Source organism: Rhinopithecus roxellana, chromosome 5, assembly GCF_007565055.1.
Source record: "Rhinopithecus roxellana isolate Shanxi Qingling chromosome 5, ASM756505v1, whole genome shotgun sequence".
NCBI classification, from domain to species: Eukaryota; Metazoa; Chordata; class Mammalia; order Primates; family Cercopithecidae; genus Rhinopithecus; species Rhinopithecus roxellana.
The window spans coordinates 90,130,034-90,153,176 of NC_044553.1; the positions used below are offsets into that span (position 1 = coordinate 90,130,034).

Here is a 23,143-nt window from a genome sequence, read left to right on the forward strand (position 1 = left end):
CCCCTTCTGTTTGGCTTGTATTCTGTCTTGCCTGATGCCATGTAAGATGTGCCTTTTGCCTTCCTCCATGATTGTGAGGCCTCCCCAGCCACGTGGAACTGTGAGTCCATTAAACCTCTTTTCCTTTGTGAATTACCCAGTCTCAAGTATGTCTTTATCAGCAGTATGAAAATGGAGTAATACACCTAGTCAGTGTAGAGATTAAGGATAATTTCTCTTTTGTACTCAATGACATACTCTATTAATGCAGCCTTAAGTTACATTGACTGTTTTGTTCTCTACATTATACTGTTAAATCATTCTGAGTTTGTAATTAAAGCTCCCCAAATTCACCCCCAACATTTGCTAGTTTCACAAAAGTTTATTCTTTCATTTATTGAATTATTGGCTGCTTAACATATTACCATATGCCAGCTTTGTAATTGACAGTAGATCTACTCCTTAGAGTTTAGAGTTTCCTGGAATATGCAAACACACTTGTAGTAAATGTGACAGTGAAAATTGTTATAATAGAGATGTGCAGAAACTGTATGATAATAAAAAGGAAGGATACCTAATTCTCCCAGTGGGGGACAGGGGAGAGTATGACAATGAAGGTGGCAGAGGTAGGGAGAAGATGTCAAGGAAGTGCACGTGGAAGAGAAAGTGTTTGTCATAAACTGTATGTAAGATTCTAACCACTAAGAGAGTGGAGGAAGAAAGCCTTTAAACAAAGAGAATAACTTGTAATGTAGCATGAAACAGCATGGACATTCTGGGAACTACTCCTACCTGAGAACGGCAGCAGCCTAGAGAGCAGGTGGAGGAATAGGCAGGAGAGATGCTGAGCAGGTAGGCAGGTACAAGGTCCTGGTGGGCTTTGAATGTCACACTTGAAAATTAGTATTTATTCCTATAGGTAATGAGCCAACATGAAAGGAGTTTATATTAGAGAGGAACATGGTTAGATAGCTGTGCATTTAAAAAAATACAAGACTGATAGCCTTTATAGTGTGATCTGTGAATTAGAGGAAGCAAGAATAGAGGTGGGATGGCTGATGGAGAGGCGGTTCCTGTCACACAAGTGAGAAAAAACTGTGAAGTCATGACCAAAACATGCCTATGGGAATGGAAAATAAGGACATTTTTTGAGAGATTTATAAATAGATATATTTTGGGCACTTAGGCACTTTGAGTGATGAGACTCTTAGGTCTTGATAACCAGCTACATGTGGCAGGAAATGGGAAACGTGGAGGCTTTGCCCCAGGTCTGAGTGACTGGGTGGATAATGATGTCATTCACATGATAGAAGATAGCTGATTTGGGAGAAGCAAAGGGCTCCCTTTGGGACCTGTTTTTGGATACCTGTGGGATATCCAAGTGTAAATGCACAGCAGACATTTGGCTTAGTATCAATAACTCAGGAGACAGGTTTTTTTTTTGTGTGCTAAGTGGACCTGAGAATCATTCATATATAGAAGGTGGTTGAAAGGGCGTCAGTTGGAGGGTTGGCTAAAAACCAAGAGGAAGTGGTGCCATAGGACCTATGGCAGAGAGAGTCTATAATGCTTGGTATATATCTATATACATTACTAATATTTTATATATACTTTATGTATATATATCAAGTATGTATATTTACTAATATTTTATTACTTTTTAAGCTTATAAAACACTTTATAATATTTAAGTAGTGTCACACTACTTCTAAACCTATGGCAGAGAGAGTCTATAATGCTTTATATATACTTAACATATCAAGTTTGTCTATTTACTAATATTTTACTTTTTAAGCTTATAAAACATTTTATAGTTTTTAAGAAGTGTTAAACTACTTCTAAATATTAGAAAATGTGCTTTCAAGTAAGTAGAGTCCAGAGCAGGCCTGTCCGGATGGGTCACCTCCTTTTGGAGCGATCTACTTGCTAGAGATGAAGGATGTATGTCTTTCCGCCATTTGGATCTAATTCTAGTAGGTCCTAACTCGTCACATTCTAGTTGGGGCTTGTGTTGGCTTTCTTAGTTTGAATGGAGTGAAGATTTTCTCTCTGTTTTTCCTTCTCTTTACTTTTAGTTATTTTCAGAGAAAAGAATTCAGGTATAAATGACTTTTCTATGCAGTATTTAAACAGAAGTCCCAAAGTTCCTTTAAAAGTTTGAGCTAACCAGAAAACATTATCTATAACATCATTGTTTTTATTTTTAAACTGAACTCTGTTTGAGTTTTTCATGTATTTCGATTATGCATTTCTTTAGAGCAGAAGTGAGGCATATTTATCTTAATATCCCCAGGGCTTATAACAGAACTTGGCATGTAGGAGTGCTCAATAAATGTTTATTTTTGTATTACTTGTTGATGACTACACAGTTCCATTTTTGAAAGCTTTCAAGTTTTCTTGACTCTTCTTACCTTCCAACATCTCATGTCACTGAATTACACAAATTTGTCTTCTTTATTTTATTAATTCTACTCTTTTTAACTGACTAAAGTTCAGCATCTTTTTCCCCCAAGTGTTAAAGTGAAATGGGAATTTGTTTTTAGGCTGTATATATGCCACAGTATTTGAGAGTTTTGACTTAAACAGAGATAGGCCTAAAGAAATTGAAGTTGAGGCAGAAACGTGGCAGGATGACCCTGCTACTGCTTTGTTTCTATAGCGACTCTTGTTTCTACTTCTCTTTGTTATCTTTCTCTTTTAAATTTTCATTATGAAAAATGTCAAAGACATACTGCCTTATAGAATATAGTATAACAAACCAGATGCATTCTTAACTGTTTCTTTTCTTTTTTTTTTTTTTTGAGATGGAGTCTCGCTCTGTCGCCGAGGCTGGGGTGCAGTGGTATGATCTCGTCTCACTGCACCCTCGGTCTCCCGGGTTCAAGCAATTCTCCTTGCCTCGGCCTCTGAGTAGCTGGGACTACAGACACTCATCACCATGCCCGGGTAATTTTTGAATTTTTTTAGTAGAGACGGGGTTTTGCCATGTTGGCCAGGCTGATCTTGAACTCCTGACCTCAGGTGATCCACCTGCCTCGGCCTCCCAAAGTTCTGGGATTACAGGCATGAGCTACTGCACCCTGTCAGCTATTTCCTTCTTAACTATCGGAACTTTACCATGCATAGTTAAAGTCTTATTAATATACGTCTATTCTACTGCAACAACAAATTTCTCCTTGCTGGTCAGGATTCATGTCAGAATAAGTTATATTAGATTCCTTGTCTACATTCTGGGAGACAGGGTTAGCAGTAAGGAAGTCCTGGACACGAATGGATTTGCAGGTGATGAGTGCATGAGAGGCTTCCTGGATCACTGCTCCATTTTCCCTCCCTGCCTATTTCGTGAACTGCATCAGGAATGAACTTATCCTACCTCTGCAGGTGGCCTATTATGCGCTTCCAAAAAAGTAACTATGGGACTTTCACTGATTTAAGAAAGCCTATGCTGTGCTTTGATTTGGATAATCCCTTATTTGTTATGTTAATCTTCTCAACAAAATATGAATTTTCTGGCTGCTGTGAATTTTTTTGGTGTTATTTTTGGTGGCTTTTGCTAGAGGAAGAATAGGATTTAGGAGGCCACACACCCATTTCAGCTTCAACTCTGTTCACGTTTTCAGAGCTCTAGAATGTAGTGATTCTTATGATTATGGCAGGAGGTAGTGGGGCCAACAATGATATTTGCTCGTTTTCCCCATATGTACCCAAGAATTTCCTGTTTGATTGCCTGTAAGACTGTGCTTCCTTTTTCAGAGTTCTGCTATTTGGAGCTATCATAAAATAAGAAATGAAAAGAAACCTTTTAGAGTTGAGGGAAAGTTTTATAGGAAAAGGAAATAAACGTTCTGAATTCAACACCCCTATTTGTATACTCTGATTATAATGCATTTGAGCATTTTTCATCTTTAGTTTCTCTCTGTACCATTTATATTCTACTTATGAAAATAAATTGGGAGTGTCTTAGCTAATGAAAAGCTGTTTTATCTAATAATTCACAAATATGAATTTCTGGGTAGGAAGAAATCTATTTTTTTCCAGTTTATCATTTTGACTTTTTTTGTTTTCTTAAAATCAGACCTATAGTATATGTATGTTCTTAATATATAAATTGATGGTTAAATTTATGAAGGTGAGTCGTTATGTTGTTTCCCCAGCTTTTTTTTTTTTTTTTTTTTTTTCTGAAAATGCGGTGTCATTTTTTTTTTTTTTTAATCCAGGGAATCAGCAGTCTCTTCAGTTCTTTAAAAGTGGTGCGTCTCTTACGACTGGGCCGTGTGGCTAGGAAACTGGACCATTATCTAGAATATGGAGCAGCAGTCCTCGTGCTTCTGGTGTGTGTGTTTGGACTGGTGGCCCACTGGCTGGCCTGCATATGGTATAGCATCGGAGACTACGAGGTCATTGACGAAGTCACTAACACCATCCAAATAGACAGTTGGCTCTACCAGCTGGCCTTGAGCATTGGGACTCCATACCGCTACAATACCAGTGCCGGGATATGGGAAGGAGGACCCAGCAAGGATTCGCTGTACGTGTCCTCTCTCTACTTTACCATGACAAGCCTTACAACCATAGGATTTGGAAACATAGCTCCTACCACAGATGTGGAGAAGATGTTTTCAGTGGCTATGATGATGGTTGGCTGTAAGTATTTTAATGTTTTCGTTAAAAATTATTATTATTGGCAGTTTTCCTGGCTACAATCTCAGATAGGATTAAAATGAACTACTTTATCTTCAGAAAGGTATTTAATCCATCTTATTTGCATTTTTTATCTACCTTAGAAAATAGAAATGCAAAATAATATATTTTACTCTTCAGAACCTGTTAATGTGTGAAAAACATATTAATGTGTGTACCCAACAGAGCTCTCTTGAAGGAACCAGGACCAGCATCCAGACAGGTGGCATTTGGTACATTCCATAGATTTTGTTGGTAATGTGTTACATTCCCAAAAAAGATAGGATCCAATGTGAAATATATTGTTTATAAATATCCTAGTTAATACTGAATTCCTAAATTAAAGTTGAACTTAGCATACACTGTTATATGGGTTTTTACAATTAAGACTAGGAGAAAGGGTTTATTAACCTAGTCTTCATTACAGCCACTGTAGGTTGAATATATGCCTGTTGGAGGGAATGAAAGGATTGCTGAATATAAGTCCATTCAGCAGTGAGAAGTGTCTAGGATTTAACATGTATACCTGAGTACCAAGTTCTTGGAAATGGAATGCCCCCTAAAGGGACAAAGACCATGTCCTTTGCACTCAGACTGCGACTGGATGGCATCAGAAGACCAGAACCTAAAGGAAATACATACCAAAGAAGTTGCTTTTGAAGATCTTGAGGGAGACTTCACCATCATTCATGCCTTCAAGTTGACTTAGATGACTTATCCACACCTAGTTCTGGTCCCTAAACTAACCTTAAGATTGTACTGAAGGTGTGATTAGCATTATTAGCGCCTCTTAAGCCTTCGGATCATGGTCATTGGTTTTTGTGTATGTGTGTCTAAGCTGTCTTTTCTGAGATTCCATGCTACAGAGGCTTAGATTTTGACATTGATGGTAAAAGTTCTTGGAGTCCAGGGACGTTGGCTGGACTATGAAAGGTTAATGTCTTGGGTCTAAGCAGGTAGTTTTCATCGTTTAGAATGTCTGAAAGCTATTGGAGCATCAGTGTTGGCAGTTGTTCAGCCTCTGTTTGTCCAATACACCCTTGTACAGGTATAGGAATAAGAACACGCAGACTTTATTTGCTAGAGCTTGCAGTTAGAAAGAGAGTGAGAATTCCAAGTGCTGTTTGCTCCAGAGGCTTTCAGCCAGAAAATGTCCTTATACACAGGGAGAGATCCTGATGATTAATTAAACTGATACCTACATATCCAAAGTGGTAAGGTGTATGGGCAAAAATGTACTTTTTAAATTCAGAAGACAACATTTTGTCAGATGCTGTATTTAGCGCTATACTACTTTTAATATTTATACAATACATTTTGCCTTATACTTGAGCATAGATTTTTAAAAAAACCTTTTTGTTTGAAGTAATTATAGATTCATTGGAAGTTTGCAAAAATAGTGTGGAGAGGGCCTTTGTTACCTTCACCTAGTTTCCTCCAATAATTACATCTTATATAACTATAGCTCAGTATCAAAATTGCCATTGATATAATGTATGTGTATGGTTCTATATTGTTTTATCACATGTGCAGGTTTCTTTAATTACAACTGCAATCAAGATACAGAACCGTTCCTTTACCACAAAGCTCCCTCTCATAGGTAATCTACCCATTTCCCCCAACTATCCCTATTCCCTGAAAACTACTAATCTGCTCTCCATCTTTATAATTTTGTGATTTTGAGTGTGTTATATAAATTGAATTATGTAAAATGTAACCTTTTGAAATGGGCTTTCTCCACTCAGCATAATGCCCCTGAGATCCATCTAAGTTGAGTGTATCAATAATTAATTTGTTCTTTTTTATTGCTGAGTAGTAATTTATGGTTAGGATGTAGTACTGTTTAACTCACCATCTATTGAAGGACATTGTATTTGTTTCCAGTTTTTGGCTGTTACAAATAAAGCTGCTATGTTAATACCTAGATGATGGGTTGATATGTGCAGCAAACCACCATGGCACACATTTACCCATGTAACAAACCTGCACATCCTGCACATGTACTCCAGAACTGAAAATAAAAAAACAAAACAAAACACAAACAAACAACAGAACTGCTGTGAACATTTGTGTATAGGTTTTTAATATGGACATTAGTTCTTAGTTCTCTGGGATAAGTGCCCAGGAATGTAATTACTGGAACATGTGATAAGTGTATGTTCAATTTTTAAAGAAATTGCCAAACCTTTTTACAGAGTGGATGTACTAGCATAGTTATATTTTTCATAAGAGAACCGTAGGAAAATAAAATCTATGTAGAGTCAAAGGACACAAGTATTTACTTTGTTTCTGAGACCTTGACGTTGGAAATCATCCTAGATTTCTCTGTTTTTCTGTTACATGTATTAATAACAAGGCTTGTTGGGTTTATCTCCAAAATACATTTGATTATTTCTCTCTCCTTCCATAGATTACCACCCAAGACCAAGTCACCATCATCTCTGGCCTGAACTTTTGAAATAACCTCCTATATCTTCCTACTTTTCTTATGCTTGCCCTACAATCTCTACCCCAAAGCCTGAGCAGCCCCTTTAAAAGCAAATCACATCACACCATTCTTCTGCTCAGATCCCTCCAGTGTGTATGAATTAAAGTCCAGATTCCCTAGCTCATCTTTGAACGCCTTCCTGATATGACCCTGTCTACCTCACTCACTTCACTTTCAACCATTCTGCATTTGCTTATCCTCCTAAATCCATGCTCACCATCTCATTTTCCCTGTAGGCCTGTCTCAGAGTCTTTGTACTTGCTTTCCCACTGCTTATAACACTCCTTTCCTGACCTATGCCCTGAATTCATGTGGCTCTCCATGGAATCACCTCTATAGAAATTCCTTCCAGTGCTACTCTACTATTAAAAAACACCCCGATGCCAACCTGTAGTCTCTACTCTTTAACCTTTCCCTTCATTGTCCCTACCAAGATCTGAAACCACGTGTACTCGGTTTTTCTTTTCCTTCAGAATGTAAGCTTCATGAGAGCTAGGCCTTTGTCTGTTTCTTATATCCCCAATATCTAAACAATTCTTAAGAGTTTTGTGCTTAATCTTAATTTTTCATATGAATGAATGAAATTGAAGATGTCCCTGATTGTCATGATGAAGATCTTCCGTCCTTGAATCCATCCCAGTTAGGTCTCTGATGAAGTACATACCAGCAAAATGCAGGGTGTTAGAGCTTTGACCCCCATTCCTTGTGAAAGGCCTGGTAAGCTCACCTGCATTGACTTCCTTTGAGGGTGTGGTCATTCCTTTAGCTGAGTTGGTAACCGTGTGTCTCATAGGCCTATCAATATAAGTTCTAAGAAGCAAGTCACCAGAAGCTCCAACCAACTGTTCTCTCACTGCTTCTTACCATCTACCTTCTGAATCTACCTACGGTATAAATTTTCATGTATATTCAGTTGGGTTTCCGAAGCTTTATTTGGTTCAGGGTTGGTTCTATTCCTTCTCTCCTTCATGAATGGCCAATTATACTTGCTAGATCTAAATTTCTGTTTCTCCTCGTCGCTTCCTTTTCTGAAGTTCCTGTTTTGATTTAGAGATAACCTAGTTTTAAAGTTGGTTGTTTTCTTCTCTGAGTTTCTATTATATTCTTTGAATACCTGAGTAGCAGTTTTCTGTTTGTATACCAATTTCTGATATCTTCTTGCCTTTTGACTTAGGTTTTCCTTTTATGCTTCTGATTAAGTCCAGTTTCTATAGCCAGAGTATTCCAGGGAGATACCTTTAAATTTAGTCCTTGGGTCATTGGTAATTTCGTGGGATATTTCCTTTGAAACAACCTGCGAAGATTATAAAAAGCTGTCTAGATTCATGAAGTGTTATAGTACCTTTGCACAATTCCAAAATTCATTAGACCCACATGCATAAAATGTCAACCAAATTTGGATATTGTAGCTCTTTGTAAATATAGTATCATTTTTTCCTACAAGAACATCAAGGAAAACAAACAAATGAAAACAAACCATCTTTGTTCTTGGAAACCAATATGTGCTGGTCAGGGATTTAGCGGTGTGTGTGTGTGTGTGTGTGTGTGTGTGGTGGGGAAGGAGGGATAGGGAAGAGGGAGCTAGAAAATGGAAAGTCCATTTTTTTCACTTGTGCCAGGATCCTAGTCAATCTGTGTGGCAGTCTGAGAAGCACCACTTGTAACCTTATAACTCAAAAACAGAAAAATGTTTTATCAAAAGATTGATGGCGACACCAACTGCCTATATTCTGTTGAGAAAGATAATCACTACTTGCAGATGATACACTCTTTTTCTAGAGAAAGTCATCCAAAATTTATATGCCTTTCAACAAAATTTAGAAGTATGAGTATGGCAACAATCCCAATTCCTAGGTCCTTATGAGCCCTCTTTTCAATGGCCTTTCCTTTCCTAGGATTTGCTACCCTAATGCTAAGTTGGATGTGGACTCTGTCTAGGAATACAGTCTCAAAAGTTTTCCTTGTTGATATATCAGACAGATCTTCAAAAAATAGTATTGGCCTTCCCCTAATCCCACTCAACTGAGATTCCTTCCAGATCTCTCCTATGTCAGCAGGATCCCAGCATACTTTTCCTACCTGCTACCCAGGAATTTCTTAGACTTAAATCCTACATTTGCCCAACATGGGAAATCTTTCTGTTCAGATTTCTGAATTGGGAGGGTTGCCTGATGCTTCTCTATATACATCTACCATCATGCATTCGTTACCTTAAGTTTGTTTTCTCTCAATTTTTTCATGCTCTATCTGCCTTGAGTGACCTCCGCTGCTCTGGTAGCAGCCATTACTCCCCAGGGTAGTCACGTCCTCCCCATTCCTCTGTATCTGTCCATTCATGAATGAATCCAGCTACTCTGCTGACATTCACAAAATTCACTACCAAAGGGCTTTTGTGAGAGAATATTTTTGCAGTTTAGTTCTGCAGCACTTGTGGAAAATAGTATGTATGTACGTACATGTGTGTGTGTGTATGTGTATTTAGATCAAGATGTAAGTAATCTCTTTGCTAATTTGCTTGGTAAATACTTAATGATGCCTTCATGAAATGTTTTCTAATCCATTTTATTTACATAATCTTATTATTGAGCCCCTAATAATATTAGATTTTCTAAGGATTAGGCACACTGTCTAAATTTGCTGCTATTCAGAAGGCACCATAGTACACGGATGATTTGTTTTGATGACTATAAAACAAAGGAATGCGATGATGGAATTTTTCTAATAGGATTATACTCTTGTCTTAATATGTTTTTATAAATTCTCTTCCAAAGATTTATCAAGAAAGCAGTTACTTAGTTCCTTCTTTATTACTAAATTATCACATAAACTGTATTTTAGTTTAATCCAGCCATTATAAGGAACTCTACATTTGCATATTTCATTATAATTTTATAAAAGAAAGAAGCACATAAAATAAAAATATGTTTTGAATAACTCTTTGCCTTAAATAAGTTCAACCATAAATTTTTTCTCTCTCCATATATACGTCTTAGTACACTATTAAATACATTATTAAATGTATATTCAGCATATGTCAAAGGGCTATGAGATTGGAATTTGGGTATTCATTTGCTCTAAAAGCATTTTTCTACTTTTTCTATTGTCTGCTTTGGTAAATTGAGACAGGCTGGCCCATGCAGTATGTGTCAATGAGAATTTGTCCTGCTGTGATGCAATGCAAACTGAGTCTTAGAAAGCAAAACAAACCAAACTAAAAATTTTAAAGATAAAAATTGCTGGAGTTTAATTGGGTAGACAGGAAGCTCTGTCATAACGATGTTAATCTGCAATTTTCATATAAGATGTAATTGGTAATCACGTCAACAGTCTAAAAACTTTCTGTAATTGACTAGTATGATCTGTAATGCAGCAGGCAAATGGTTTAGCACATTTAAAAGTATAGCAAGACCATCTGCCAGTGGGATGCATATGACAAGAAATCCAAATCTTCATGTAGGCAGTTAAGTGCAACTGGGAAGCATTTAGTTGTACACTGGTCAATCAGCACCATGCAGAGGAGACCGATGCCACACATCATATTCTCATGTTGATGAGCTTCTTCAGCATCCTTTGTGGAATTCAGATAAAAGTCAAGCTGAAATTATGGGCATTGCCCTGACCTCTCCCCACAGGAAAAGGAAATAAATAGAAGATGCTAAGATCCAGAGATTGGGAGAATATGCAGTAAGTTGGGAGCAAAGGCCTGTGTAACCCTGGGAAGTCTTTACATCTCTCTGAGTTTTATTTATTTATTTTTTTCAATTGTGAAATGCCAAAGTTGAAGTCAATGACTTTTAAGGTCCCTTTCAGGGCTAACATTCTATACTTCTAAGATTCTATTGGTGAAGTTATGCCCCTGTCCATGGCATGGAGCTGCTTATTGGAGATGAGGTTAAGATAGAAACAAAGTAGAGTCACAAAGATGTTAGGGCTTTTTACATATAGTGTGTACATTGCTTTATGGAGAGTAAGATGTATTTTCTATAGAAAATGTTCTGTAAAGATTAAGAGGAAAAGTTGTCAAGGAATAAATATTATGGAGAAAAGAAAATGCGCTTTTGGAAAGAGAAGTGTTTTTCCATATAGAAATTAGGCAGCTGGGAAGACTGAAAGGCATGTGTCTCAAGGCAAAGGATCAGGGCCCAGGAAGAGACTGCACACCATACTCAGTGGGACTTGGACTTGGAGAGGTACTCGACCTAGATGGATATCCAGACAGCCTTAAAAGTGGGTTGTTGCCCTTTCCTAATATTAGAAAAAAATTATTCTACAAATCTTAATATGCGACTTCAGGCATTTCAGGTATAATATTAAGTTACATGTTAAAGTTTTTATTGGCCTTGTTATTGCGGTTTAGGTAGAAAATGCAGTGTGTACATGCTGATTTTCATTTCTGGCTTCAGTTTTAGCCAGATGGGGAGAGCTTTAAGCCTAATGTTTATTTTGGAAACTGGGTCAATTCTTTGTGTCTGCTTTACCATAGCTTGTAAAGAAGACTTTGTCTTTTTTCTTTTCTTTTCTTTAATGAGCTGAGGTTCCCATGAGAAAAAACATTTTATGGAGCCCCAAGTTCAGGGTTATAGGCATCTTTCTTTTCATGCCTAGTCACATTTTCACAAAGCATCTCAAATTCTGTAAAGGTTGACTTTCCCCAGAAAATAACAGGACATTTTCTTGATAGGCTATTAACTAGCCTGCATTCTTTGCAAGGATCTTCATTTCTTCTGTCCTTGTATCACTCAAAAATTATTTAATTCATTCAGCCTTGTGCCAGGTGTTCTAGTATACATTGGTATTCAAGAAGCACTAGATACTTTTGAGCCCTCAACAGCCTTTTAATATGGTAAGAGAGTCAAACGAGAAAATCACTGATCCATCTGTCTCTCCTTTACTCTCTCCATCCCCATCTCAGTGTCCATCTCTGCCTTCATCCTCATCTCGTCTCTTTTTATACTGTGAACTAAGAGGGAATAAAGAAGTTGGACTTGTGAGAACATGATCTGCCTTTGTCCTGTTCATCATTGTATATTTAGCACAAAGCATTATCTCCTACTTGATAGTTGAGCCCACTGAACACATGTTGAATGAATTAAGGAATGAATAAAAATGTTTGCCTAGTTCAGCCTGAGGGAGCCCAGGAAGACTTCTAGGAGAAAGTGACTCTTGAGCTCAGAATACAAAATAAGTAGGTAAATGAGGCAGGACTTAGGTACTTTCCAGGTATAGAGAACATAGTATATGTAAAAATATAGGAATCAAATAGCTTGGCCCTTTTGGGGAACTCCATGCATTTCACTTTGACTTGAGTGGAAAGTAGATGTGAATAGAAAGAAATAAAAGAACCAAGATGTCAAAAAGCTTTCCATAACTTCACAAGAAGTTTGTCTTTTATCCTAAAGGTTGTGGGATAAATAAGAAAAAATTGATTCTTTATTGTGGACAATAAATTGGAGGAGATAAAGGCTACTGGCAGAGAGGCCAAAGTTAGGAGACTGTTGTAGCAATTCAAGAAGACATAAACTGAGGTGGTAGATACATGGAGGATGGTATAGATTTAGAGTTGGCAAACTTTTTTTTTTTTTTTCCTGTAACTGGGCAGACAGTAACTATCTTAGGCTTTGTGAGCCATATGGCTCTGTTGCAAACTACTCACCTCTGCTTTTGTAGTGCTAAAACAGCCATAAACAATACATAAACAGATGAGTGTGGTTATGTTCCAATACAACTTTAAGCAGGTGGCAGATCAGATTTGGCACATGGTCTGTGGTTTCATGGTTTGTGAAAAGATCGTGGACTTTGAAGTCAGACAAATGACTCTAGGTTCAATGTTTTGCATCATAGCTTACAAGAATTTATATGAGTTTTATAAACCATCATTTGTAAAATGGAGATAATAGCCTCTACTTTGCAGAGTCATTTGTGATACCCCAGAAGAGATTGTATGTAAGCTTCCTGAAACTTTTTTTTTTTTTGAGACAGAATTTTGCTCTTGTTGCCCAGACTGTAGTGCAATGGCGCGATCTCAGCTCACTGCAAACTCTGCCTCCCAGGTTCAAGCGATTCTCCTGCCTCAGCCTACCGAGTAGCTGGGGTTATAGGCGTGCACCACTACGCCTGGTTAATTTTGTAATTTTAGTAGAGATGGGGGTTTCACCATGTTGGTCAGGCTGGTCTCGAACTCCTGACCTCAGGTGATCCATGCACCTTGTCCTCCCAAAGTGCTGAGATTACAGGCATGAGCCATCGTGCCCGGCCAAGCTTCTTGAAACTTTTTAAAAAGTTTTTATGGGTGAATGAATGAAGGTGTGGGATATTTTAGAAGGATGAGTTCAAAAGCACTTGTAGATTTCTGGCAAATTCGGCTGAATGTATGATGAAGCTTTTTTTCTAAAATAGAAAAGAAGGTGCAATTATTACTGGAGGAAAGTGGTTCTTTTTCCTGCAGGTTATTCTGATGGAAATGTTCATTAGGCGGTTAGAAATGTGGTTCTAGTTTCCAGAGCTATGAGGCACAGAGAGGTCTCTTAGGGAATAACAATGTATAGAAAGTAATCATGTCAAGGAAGTGTAGGGTGCAGTCAGCATAAAGCTGGCCAAGGGTAGACTCTGAAGAAGGAGAGCCACAGAGGGGCTGAGAAGAGAACCCAGGCAGGTAGAATGGAAGCATGGCTCTGGAAGGAGAGTCTGTTGCTAACAAAAGATGAGAGAGCTTTAAGAAGGAAGGGAGAACAACAGGACCACTGGGAGAGCTAGTCAGGAGCGATCTGGGTGGCCTTAGGAGGTCATCAGTGACTTTCTCTGACTTGTTTCATTGGCTAGTTGAGGGGAGACAGCCACATGGGGAACTGGTGGGGTCCAAACCATTTTTTTCCTCTATATGAAGGAAAATAATGTATTATTAGCCACTAAATTCATGGCAGTAGATTATGCTAATACAGTATTTTTCACAGCCAATATTTTTTTCCAAATCAAATTTCAAGTTCAACAAAATATACTTGTTAGATTATTAGATGCATGACCTATACATGGAATTTCTCTTTTGTGTTATAAAACGAAAGATAACATTGACTTAGAAGTTTTTATGAAATTGAACTTTCTTAGAACAGACATTTTAGTCAGAAGAGAATTTTATTTACTTATTTGGTGACTTTCCAATGAATGTAATGTTAATTCCTATAAGAAAATATTTTTCAGGACACACTGTCGCCTGGTAGGTGAAGTGATACTCTGCTGTAGAACAGGCAGTGGGGATGTGGATGATTCTCACATATGTGATATCCATCTATTGACATCTGATTTTAATTTTGCTTAATATGTAATACTTAATTTTTTTTTCCACAGGCCGAAAGACTCACAAATTCATAGATGAATATATTTAGAACTTATTAAAATAAATGTCATACCAAAGGCCTTTAGGCATGGATTTAAGAATTTCTTTGATATGGTCAGAGAGGGGATTTTATTTGGAGTAATTTCTGAGCCAGCTCCTAAGTGACTTCTTCTTACCTACTTATTTAATATTTTCGTATGTTGTGACAACTGAGTTAGCCTTCCCTGGGAGGTGAGGTACCAGGCACATGGTGGTGGCTTTAGGCTGAGTGTGTAGGTAAGGTGATCTTTATGGGGTGAAAATTATATTCAAGTTGACTCTCAGGAAATACTGGAGGCTTTAAAAATTCCCTTTGAAGCTAGCTCTGTAGCTACCCTTTTTAGACTCTAACTCCTTTAAAGTTGAACTTATTTTTAACAACCCCCCACAAATCTTAATCTGTGAAGGTCTAATTTGAGACCATTACTCATTTACAGTGTCCTGTAAGGGAAAGACATTTAAATTCATGCCCCTAGTTAGGCAACAGCAAGGGAGGGAGGTCTGGTGTTGACTCTTCTGATGAGACTTCGGTATGGGAATCATAGACCTCGGGAACTTTTCTTAGACTGGGTTGTTGGGTTTTCCTGTTGGTTTCCTTAGAAAAGGTCCAAAGGGTCCCTTCATAGGTCTGTTTCCCCCACTTCTTTCCCTTATGAAAACCTAGCTAGAGAACAGCAGACCCTCCTCCCCAGGCACACACTGACACTCCAAATTCCTTCATCCTCTGCCCTTTTGCTGCCCATCTGGATCTATTTGTCTCTTTTTCTGTTTCAGGGTTGCTGAGAACTAGCTGGAGTCAACTAGACAGCCCTGTGTACAGCTGCCCCTAAAATGAATGGTTAGCGGTCTTACAAATCTTCTTCCTCTAACATTTTGCTGAGCAACGATTACTGTACAACTCTCACACATTCTTTACCTTTCCCAAACCTATGACCACTCATCTTCATTGCAGCAGATGGCCTTCCTTTTACTTCTGTGAAAAAGAAGAGTGTTGCAGATGTGCATTCCTTGACACTCCTGACTCTCCCCTTAGGAAGGTGGGCTAGGGGCAGCCAAGGGTGCAAACCACTCAGGGCCTTGTAGGACAGGATAGTAGCCCTTACTCTGAGCCAGATGGGAAGACCTTTGAGGGTTTCAGACCAGACTGGCTTGATTTGTCTTATGTCTTACAAATACCAATGCGGCTGCTGTGTGGAAAATAGACTGCACAGGGTCAAAAATAGAAGAAGACAGACAGATCAAGGTGAGAGATGATGATGGTGGTGGTTAGAACTGGTTAGATTCTGGACATATGGTAAGACCAGCAAAACATGAGGGTTTGAGAGAAAGAGAGTCAGGATTTAAGGCTTTCGGGGCAAGCAACTGCTCTGAAGTTAGTGATGTGTGGTCCTTTGTTGTGTCCTGTGGGCAGTTACATGTATGATTCTAGCATTCAGTGAAGTGGCCCAGGATTTGTACATAGATTTGTGCTGTAGCTTGATTTTTTTTCCCTTCCAGTTGTTTGTCCTTCCTCCTCCTGCTCCTCCTCCTCCTCCTTCTTCTTCCTCCTCTTCCTCTTCCTCCTCTTCATCTTCCTCTTCTTCTTCTTTCTTCTTTCTTCTGGTTTTTTTTTTGAGATAGAGTCTTACTCTGTCGCCCAGGCTGGAGTGCAATGGTGTGATCTCCACTCACTGCAACCTCTGCCTCCCGGGTTCAAGTGATTCTCCTGACTCGGTCTCCTGAGTAGCTGGGATTACAGATGCCCGCCACAATGCCCGGCTAATTTTTTTTGTATTTTTAGTAGAGACGGGGTTTCACCCTGTTGGTCAGGCAGGTCTTGAACTCCTGACCTCGTGACCCACCCGCCTTGGCCTCCCAAAGTGCTGGGATTACAAGTGTGAGCCACTGTGCCTGGCCTTTTCTTTTTTGATACAGGGTCTCGCTCTATCACCGAGGCTGAAGTGCAGTGGCATGAGCTCAGCTTACTGCAACCTCCTCCTCCCAGGTTGAAGCAATCTCATGTCTCAGCCTCCCAAGTAGCTGGGACTACAGGTGTGCACCACCATGCCCAGCTAATTTTTGTATTTTTTGGTAAAGACAGGGATCACCATGTTGGCTAGGCTGGTCTTGAAATCCTGACCTCAAGTGATCTGCCTGCCTCGGCCTTCCAAAGTGCTGGAATTACAGGCGTGAGCCACTGCACCCGAGCCTGTCTTTCTTCTGCGTTGTCCATCTCTCTCTTTACTGGCTCTTTCTCATCAGCTGATAAACATGCTCATGTCTTTTTAGTCCTAAGCTAATATACATATGTGAATAAAACACTTGATCTGAACCTTGCATTCTCTTTGCCTTATTATCCACCAATTCTTCCCTTTTTAAGCTTTTCTAAAGCAAGTGTCTTCACTTCCTTTCCTCCATTTACTCCCTATTGAAAATGGGCTTCTTCTCCTGTACTGCCTCTCAGAGTACATTTGCTAGATTTTGTAGACACTTTTTCATGCATATGGAAATACTTCTTTGGTTTCTTTAATATTTCTCTCTTTCTGGCTCTCCCTTGACCTCTCTTGCTATTTCTTCCCTGTTTGCTTTGCTGGATCATGTTACTGTGTCTCTATTGAAAACTGTGATATTGGGAACAAATTATTGAAAGATCAAGGGCAGCTCTCCTGATAGGCTGAGCAGTTTCTCCCACAAAAAATGACTTCATGGGAGCCAGATGACTCCCAGATATTTTGCTTGATGGTCCACCGTTAGAAATCCTGCTTCATGTGTTCTTGACTCCAGAAGGCCCCTTGAAGCTGCCATTTTGTCCACTAAAGGATGTAAGTCCCTCATCTCTGTACCAGATTGGACTGATTTTTAAACTGGCACAGTGTCTCAATGAAGAGAAAATAATTGCTGAGATTTCAGAGGAGGGTGGAGAAGACGTCTGGAGCATGGGCTGTCGCTTGGCAGGCAGGGGTGGGAAGGAGCTAAGGTAATGATGCCAAGGGGAAGAAGGTAACCTTTTTACTTTTTCCTCACTCTATGGGAACAATAACCAGGGATTGTTAATTCACACCACCTTTTCCCTGGTTTACTGCCATAAGACCTTTTTCCTCCAGTCTATCCAAAGTGTCCCTGTCACTTTATACTTCATTATTTCTTCATCATGGTCTTTAATTATATTCTTTAATTTTTTCTTTATGTAATTATTGCTTGTCTTTCCAGCTAAAATAGGAGCCGCAAAGGCAGGGAGCTTGTCTTTCTAGTTCCACTCTGTATCCCTGGTGTAACAGGAGTGTAGCAGGTACTCAATAAATCCTCCTTGAAGAAATAAATGTATTTTGATCTCCATATTTGGAAAGTTGTAAATTCAAAACCATACTAGTTCTCCAGACTTAAATTCTTCAGTCTTGGGTTTAAATTTTTATACAATGAAACATAGGTGAATGAACATGTGGCTGATTTCATTTTTCTGTACAGAGCTAATAACTTCGTTTAGGGCCTCCTCCCTCATCCCCCCACTTTTCCACCTTTCATAGTGCACTTGACTGCCGCATCTGTGTTATGGCTGCACTGGCCACTCTTTGTCTGCCATGTTGTAGAGTTCTGGATGGGAAGCTGGATATACTTCTTTGCTGCCTTTGATTTTTCCTTCAACCTATTTTGGGTTTCTCTTGTTACTTCCTATAGTTCCTTTTATTCTGCCCTCTTATGTTTCACTGCTACCCACCCCCATGTTTTCTGGGAAAAGAGCTAAGATTTTAAAGTGAAAACAAAACACAACAAGAACAACAACAAAAAAAGCCATTTGCTATCTCAAGGGCCTGGCACTTGCAAAGGAAATCTATGCTTTTAAGATTATTGTTTTGGCTATGGGCTTTCAAAAAGTCTAATTTGAAACTCAAAGCTAAGCTGCTTTCTTTGTTCTCAACAGTAACCACACACCTCTTGAAAAGTGACTGCCACTGTTTCAGTGAGAGGATAGCAAAAAGGTCATTAGGAAGAGCTAGGAATTAGAGGGACTGAAAACACTCTGCACATGTGGGTCCCTCATCCTCGATCACGCTAAGGCCTGGCATAAATGCACTTGCCATACTTCCAATCTTTCTTTGTTCATTGGATACAGAAGAGAACAACCTGGGAATTTTAATGGTTTGGAAACAACTGTCTGTACTATGGGCAAAATTTGATTATGAAATTTGGATAGTCTCTTCTATAGAGGGCGGGCGACACAAGGTCAGGACTGCTTCGACTTAGATGAGAAGCACAAATATCCTTTTTGGTGTTTGCTAAAGAAACAAAACTGTATAAGTGTATTTTAAAGAAATTTGCATCTGTAGTCCCAGCTACTAGGGAGAGTGACGCAGAAGAATAGCTTGAACCCGGGAGGCAGAGATTGCAGTGAGATCATGCCACTGCACTCCAGCCTGGGTGACAGAGCGAGACTCCATCTCAAAAAGAGAGAGAAAGAGAGAGAGAAAGAAAGAAAAGAAAGAGAAAGAAGAAAGAAAGAAAGAAAGAAAGAAAGAAAGAGAAAGGAAAGAAAGAAAGAAAGAAAGAAAGAAAGAAAGAAAGAAAGAAAGAAAGAAAGAAAGAAAGAAAGAAAGAAACTAGCATTTGAAAAAAGTGTGCCCATTTACTCATGGGGAGATTTCAGTGGCTTCTGATGTTTGACCAAAGCCTTTCTGTGCTGTGTAATTCTAACTGCTAATTTATTCAGTCATTAGAGAGAAGTTTCCAGAGAAAATGGGGTGACTGGGATTTGGATAATAGCTAATACCAGGGAAGACAGAGCTGAGATAAACAGGAAGGAACACAGGGCCCACAGCAGAAGGGAAGGAAATCTCAAATATTTTCCACATCTCTGGTTCTCCTGCCTTCTTTTTCATTTAATCTGTGTGGTAATTCAGATTATCTGACTGTAGTTTTTTAAATTTAATTTTTTGATCGAGGTAACACATACATGTAGTTTAAGGAACCAAATAGCGCTATAAGATTTATTTTGAAAAATAGAAATTCCTTGATCTTCATGCCTTTAGACATTTCCCAGAGATGACTTTCAAATCATTTTCATTTTTTTGGTGGCATTTATCTTTTTGTTTTTACATGATTATTGGAGAGAATTTTCAGTTTTAGTCATTGTTGACTTCCATCTTTGGAAGATGAAAATGAAATTATATAATTCTCTTTCCTGTCCTATTTAACTACCACTACACACACATACACACACACACAGATATACATATAATATATTTGTGCATATATATGCATTTTCCAATTTTCTAAATCGTCTCTGTATTTAGATCATAATTTTGATCAAATCAATAGCTGTTTTCATTATTATGACTAGGTAAATGCTATTTACAACTGAGTCATCCGTTATACTCTGATTATTTTCCTGTATAACATTTGGTTTCCCCTAGGGTAATCATTGTCATAATTTTTTTTCTTAGTTTCTTATGTGCTTCTTTTTTTTTTTTTTATTATTATACTTTAAGTTCCAGGGTTCATGTGCACAATGTGCAGGTTTGTTACATATGTTGGTGTGCTGCACCCATTAACTCGTCATTTACATTAGGTATATCTCCTAATACTATCCCTTCCCCCCTCCCACCTCTCCACAATAGTCCCCGATGTGTGATGATCCCCTTCCTGTGTCCAAGTGATCTCATTGTTCAATTCCCACCTGTGAGTGAGAACATGTGGTGTTTGATTTTCTGTCCTTGTGATAGTTTGCTGAGAATGACGGTTTCCAGCTGTATCCATGTCCCTACAAAGGACATGAACTTATCCTTTTTATAGCTGCATAGTATTCCATGGTGTATATATGCCACATTTTCTTAATCCAGTCCGTCACTGATGGACATTTGGCTTGATTCCAAGTCTTTGCTATTGTGAATAATGCCGCAATAAACATACGTGTGCATGTGTCTTTATAGCAGCATGATTTATAATCCTTTGGGTATACACCCAGTAATGGGATGGCTGGGTCAAATGGTATTTCTAGTTCTGGATCCTTGAGGAATTGCCACACTGTCTTCCACAATGGTTGAACTAGTTTACAGTCCCACCAACAGTGTAAAAGTGTTCCTATTTCTCCACATCCTGTCCAGCACCTGTTGTTTCCTGATTTTTTAATGATCACCGTTCTAACTGGTGTGAGATGGTATCTCATTGTGGTTTTGATTTGCATTTCTCTGATGGCAAGTGATGATGAGCATTTTTTCAGATGATGTGTCTGTTGGCTGCATAAATGTCTTCTTTTGAGAAGTGTCTGTTCATGTCCTTTGCCCACTTTTTGATGGGGTTGTTTGTTTTTTTCTTGTAAATTTGTTTGAGTTCTTTGTAGGTTCTGGATATTAGCCCTTTGTCTGATGAGTAGATTGCGAAAATTTTCTCCCATTCTGTAGGTTGCCTGTTCACTCTGATGGTAGTTTCTTTTGCTGTGCAGAAGCTCTTTAGTTTACATAGATCCCATTTGTCAATTTTGGCTTTTGTTGCCATTGCTTTTGGTGTTTTAGACATGAAGTCCTCACCCATGCCTATGTCCTGAATAGCATTACCTAGGTTTTCTTCTAGGGTTTTTATGGTTTTAGGTCTAACATTTAAGTCTCTAATCCATCTTGAATTAATTTTCGTGTAAGGAGTAAGGAAAGGATCCAGTTTCAGCTTTCTACTTATGGCTAGCCAATTTTCCCAGCACCATTTATTAAATAGGGAATCATTTCCCCATTTCTTGTTTTTGTCAGGTTTGTCAAAGATCAGATGGCTGTAGATGTGTGGTATTATTTCTGAGGGCTCTGTTCTGTTCCATTGGTCTATATCTCTGTTTTGGTACCAGTACCATGCTGTTTTGGTTACTGCAGTCTTGTAATATAGTTTGAAGTCAGGTAGCGTGATGCCTGCAGCTTTGTTCTTTTGGCTTAGAATTGTCTTGGCAATGCAGGCTCTTTTTTAGTTCCATATGAACTTTAAAGCAGTTTTTTCCAATTCTGTGAAGAAAGTCATTGATAGCTTAATGGGGATGGCATTGAATCTGTAAATTACCTTGGGCAGTATGGCCATTTTCACGATATTGATTCTTCCTATCCACGAGCATGGAATGTTCTTCCTTTTGTTTGTGTCCTCTTTTATTTCACTGAGCAGTGGTTTGTAGTTCTCCTTGAAGAGGTCCTTCACATCCCTTGTAAGTTGGATTCCTAGGTATTTTCTTCTCTTTGAAGCAATCATGAATGGGAGTTCATTCATGATATGGCCTTCTGTTTGTCTGTTATTGGTGTATAAGAATGCTTGTGATTTTTTGCACATTGATTTTTTATCCTGAGATTTTGCTGAAGTTGCTTATCAGCTTAAGGAGATTTTGGGCTGAGACTATGGGGTTTTCTAAATATACAATCATGTCATCTGCAAACAGGGACAATTTTACGTCTTTTTTTCCTAATTGAATACTCTTTATTTTTTTCTCTTGCCTGATTGCCCTCACCAGAACTTCTGACACTATGTTGAATAGGAATGGTGAGAGAGGGCATCCCTGTCTTGTGCTCTTATGTGCTTCTTTTAAATTTACTATCAAATTCTCTTCCATTCTGTAACTCTAATCTCATCATGCTCACATTAGGTGGTTATAACTTTTCATCTTTGGAGGGATCTTTCTTTGAGCCTTCTGACTTTCCCTAGTTTGCACTATCCCAAGTTTGACTTAAAGCCCTGAGCCTGTTGTCTCTCTTTAGCCCTAATCTCTAGGAGTCCCTTTGCCTTTCTCTTTTGTGGATCCATTGTTTCCTATATCTGTTTTGAATGAACACCTGTTATAGTAGCCTCTAGAGAAAATATGGATAAAAGAATTTTTTTTGAGATTATGCATGTTTTAAAATGTCTTTCATTTATCCTTACACTTAACTGATAGCTTGTCTGGGTAGAGATTTAAAAGTTAGAAATAATTTTATGAAAATTTTGTTACACTGTTCTTTTGTCTTTGAACTTCTAATGGAACTGTTCAGAAGACTGCGTTTGAGTCTTGTTTCTTACAAATATTATGTTTTCCTTTCTGTCTCCACTCTGGAAACATTTAGAATCTTCTTTTGGTTCCCAGTATTGTGAGGTACTATGACAAGGTGTCTTTCTATGGATTTTTTTTCATCCCAATGGGTATGTGTAATCATTTGGAAATGCCTATTTTTCACTTCTGGAATATTTTCTTGAGTTATTTCATTCACAAGTTACTCCTGGTTTTATCTTTTTCCCTTTCTTAAAATTCTTATTATTTGGCTATTGGATCTCCTGGATTGGTTTTTTAGTTTTTTTTAAAAAATCTCATTTCTACAGTTTTCTATGATTTTATCTTTTTTACTCTATGGTCTACAAGTCTTCATGTATTCCAGTTTCTAATCCTTCTTTTGAGTTTTCATTTCTGCTTGCCTACGTTAATTTCCACAAGCTCTTGCCTTTTCTCTGTGTTCCTTCTCACAGCATTGTGTTTTCACTTCATGACGGCAAAATCTCCTCTTCTCTTGCTGAGGATATAAGAAAGTTTATGTGCAGTTTTCATATCTCCACATAGTCTGTTTCCATCAAGATGATGTTTGGTTGGTTGGTTTTGGTCTCTGCTTCTCATGGTGGAGGCTTTATGCAGATGCCTTGGAATCCTGGTGATCTGTTTTTGG

At 38.4% G+C, this 23,143-nt stretch overlaps 1 protein-coding gene across 2 annotated transcripts in view; it reads left to right on the forward strand.

Annotated features, from left to right (window-relative positions):
* The window catches only part of KCNH5 (potassium voltage-gated channel subfamily H member 5), a 362,650-nt gene that overhangs the window by 90,734 nt on the left and 248,773 nt on the right, over positions 1-23,143 (forward strand). For both annotated transcript variants that reach the window (XM_030930684.1, XM_030930685.1), the window contains exon 7: positions 4,197-4,623. In XM_030930684.1, the coding sequence (XP_030786544.1) occupies positions 4,197-4,623 (427 nt within the window). The remainder of the gene's footprint in view (positions 1-4,196; positions 4,624-23,143) is intronic.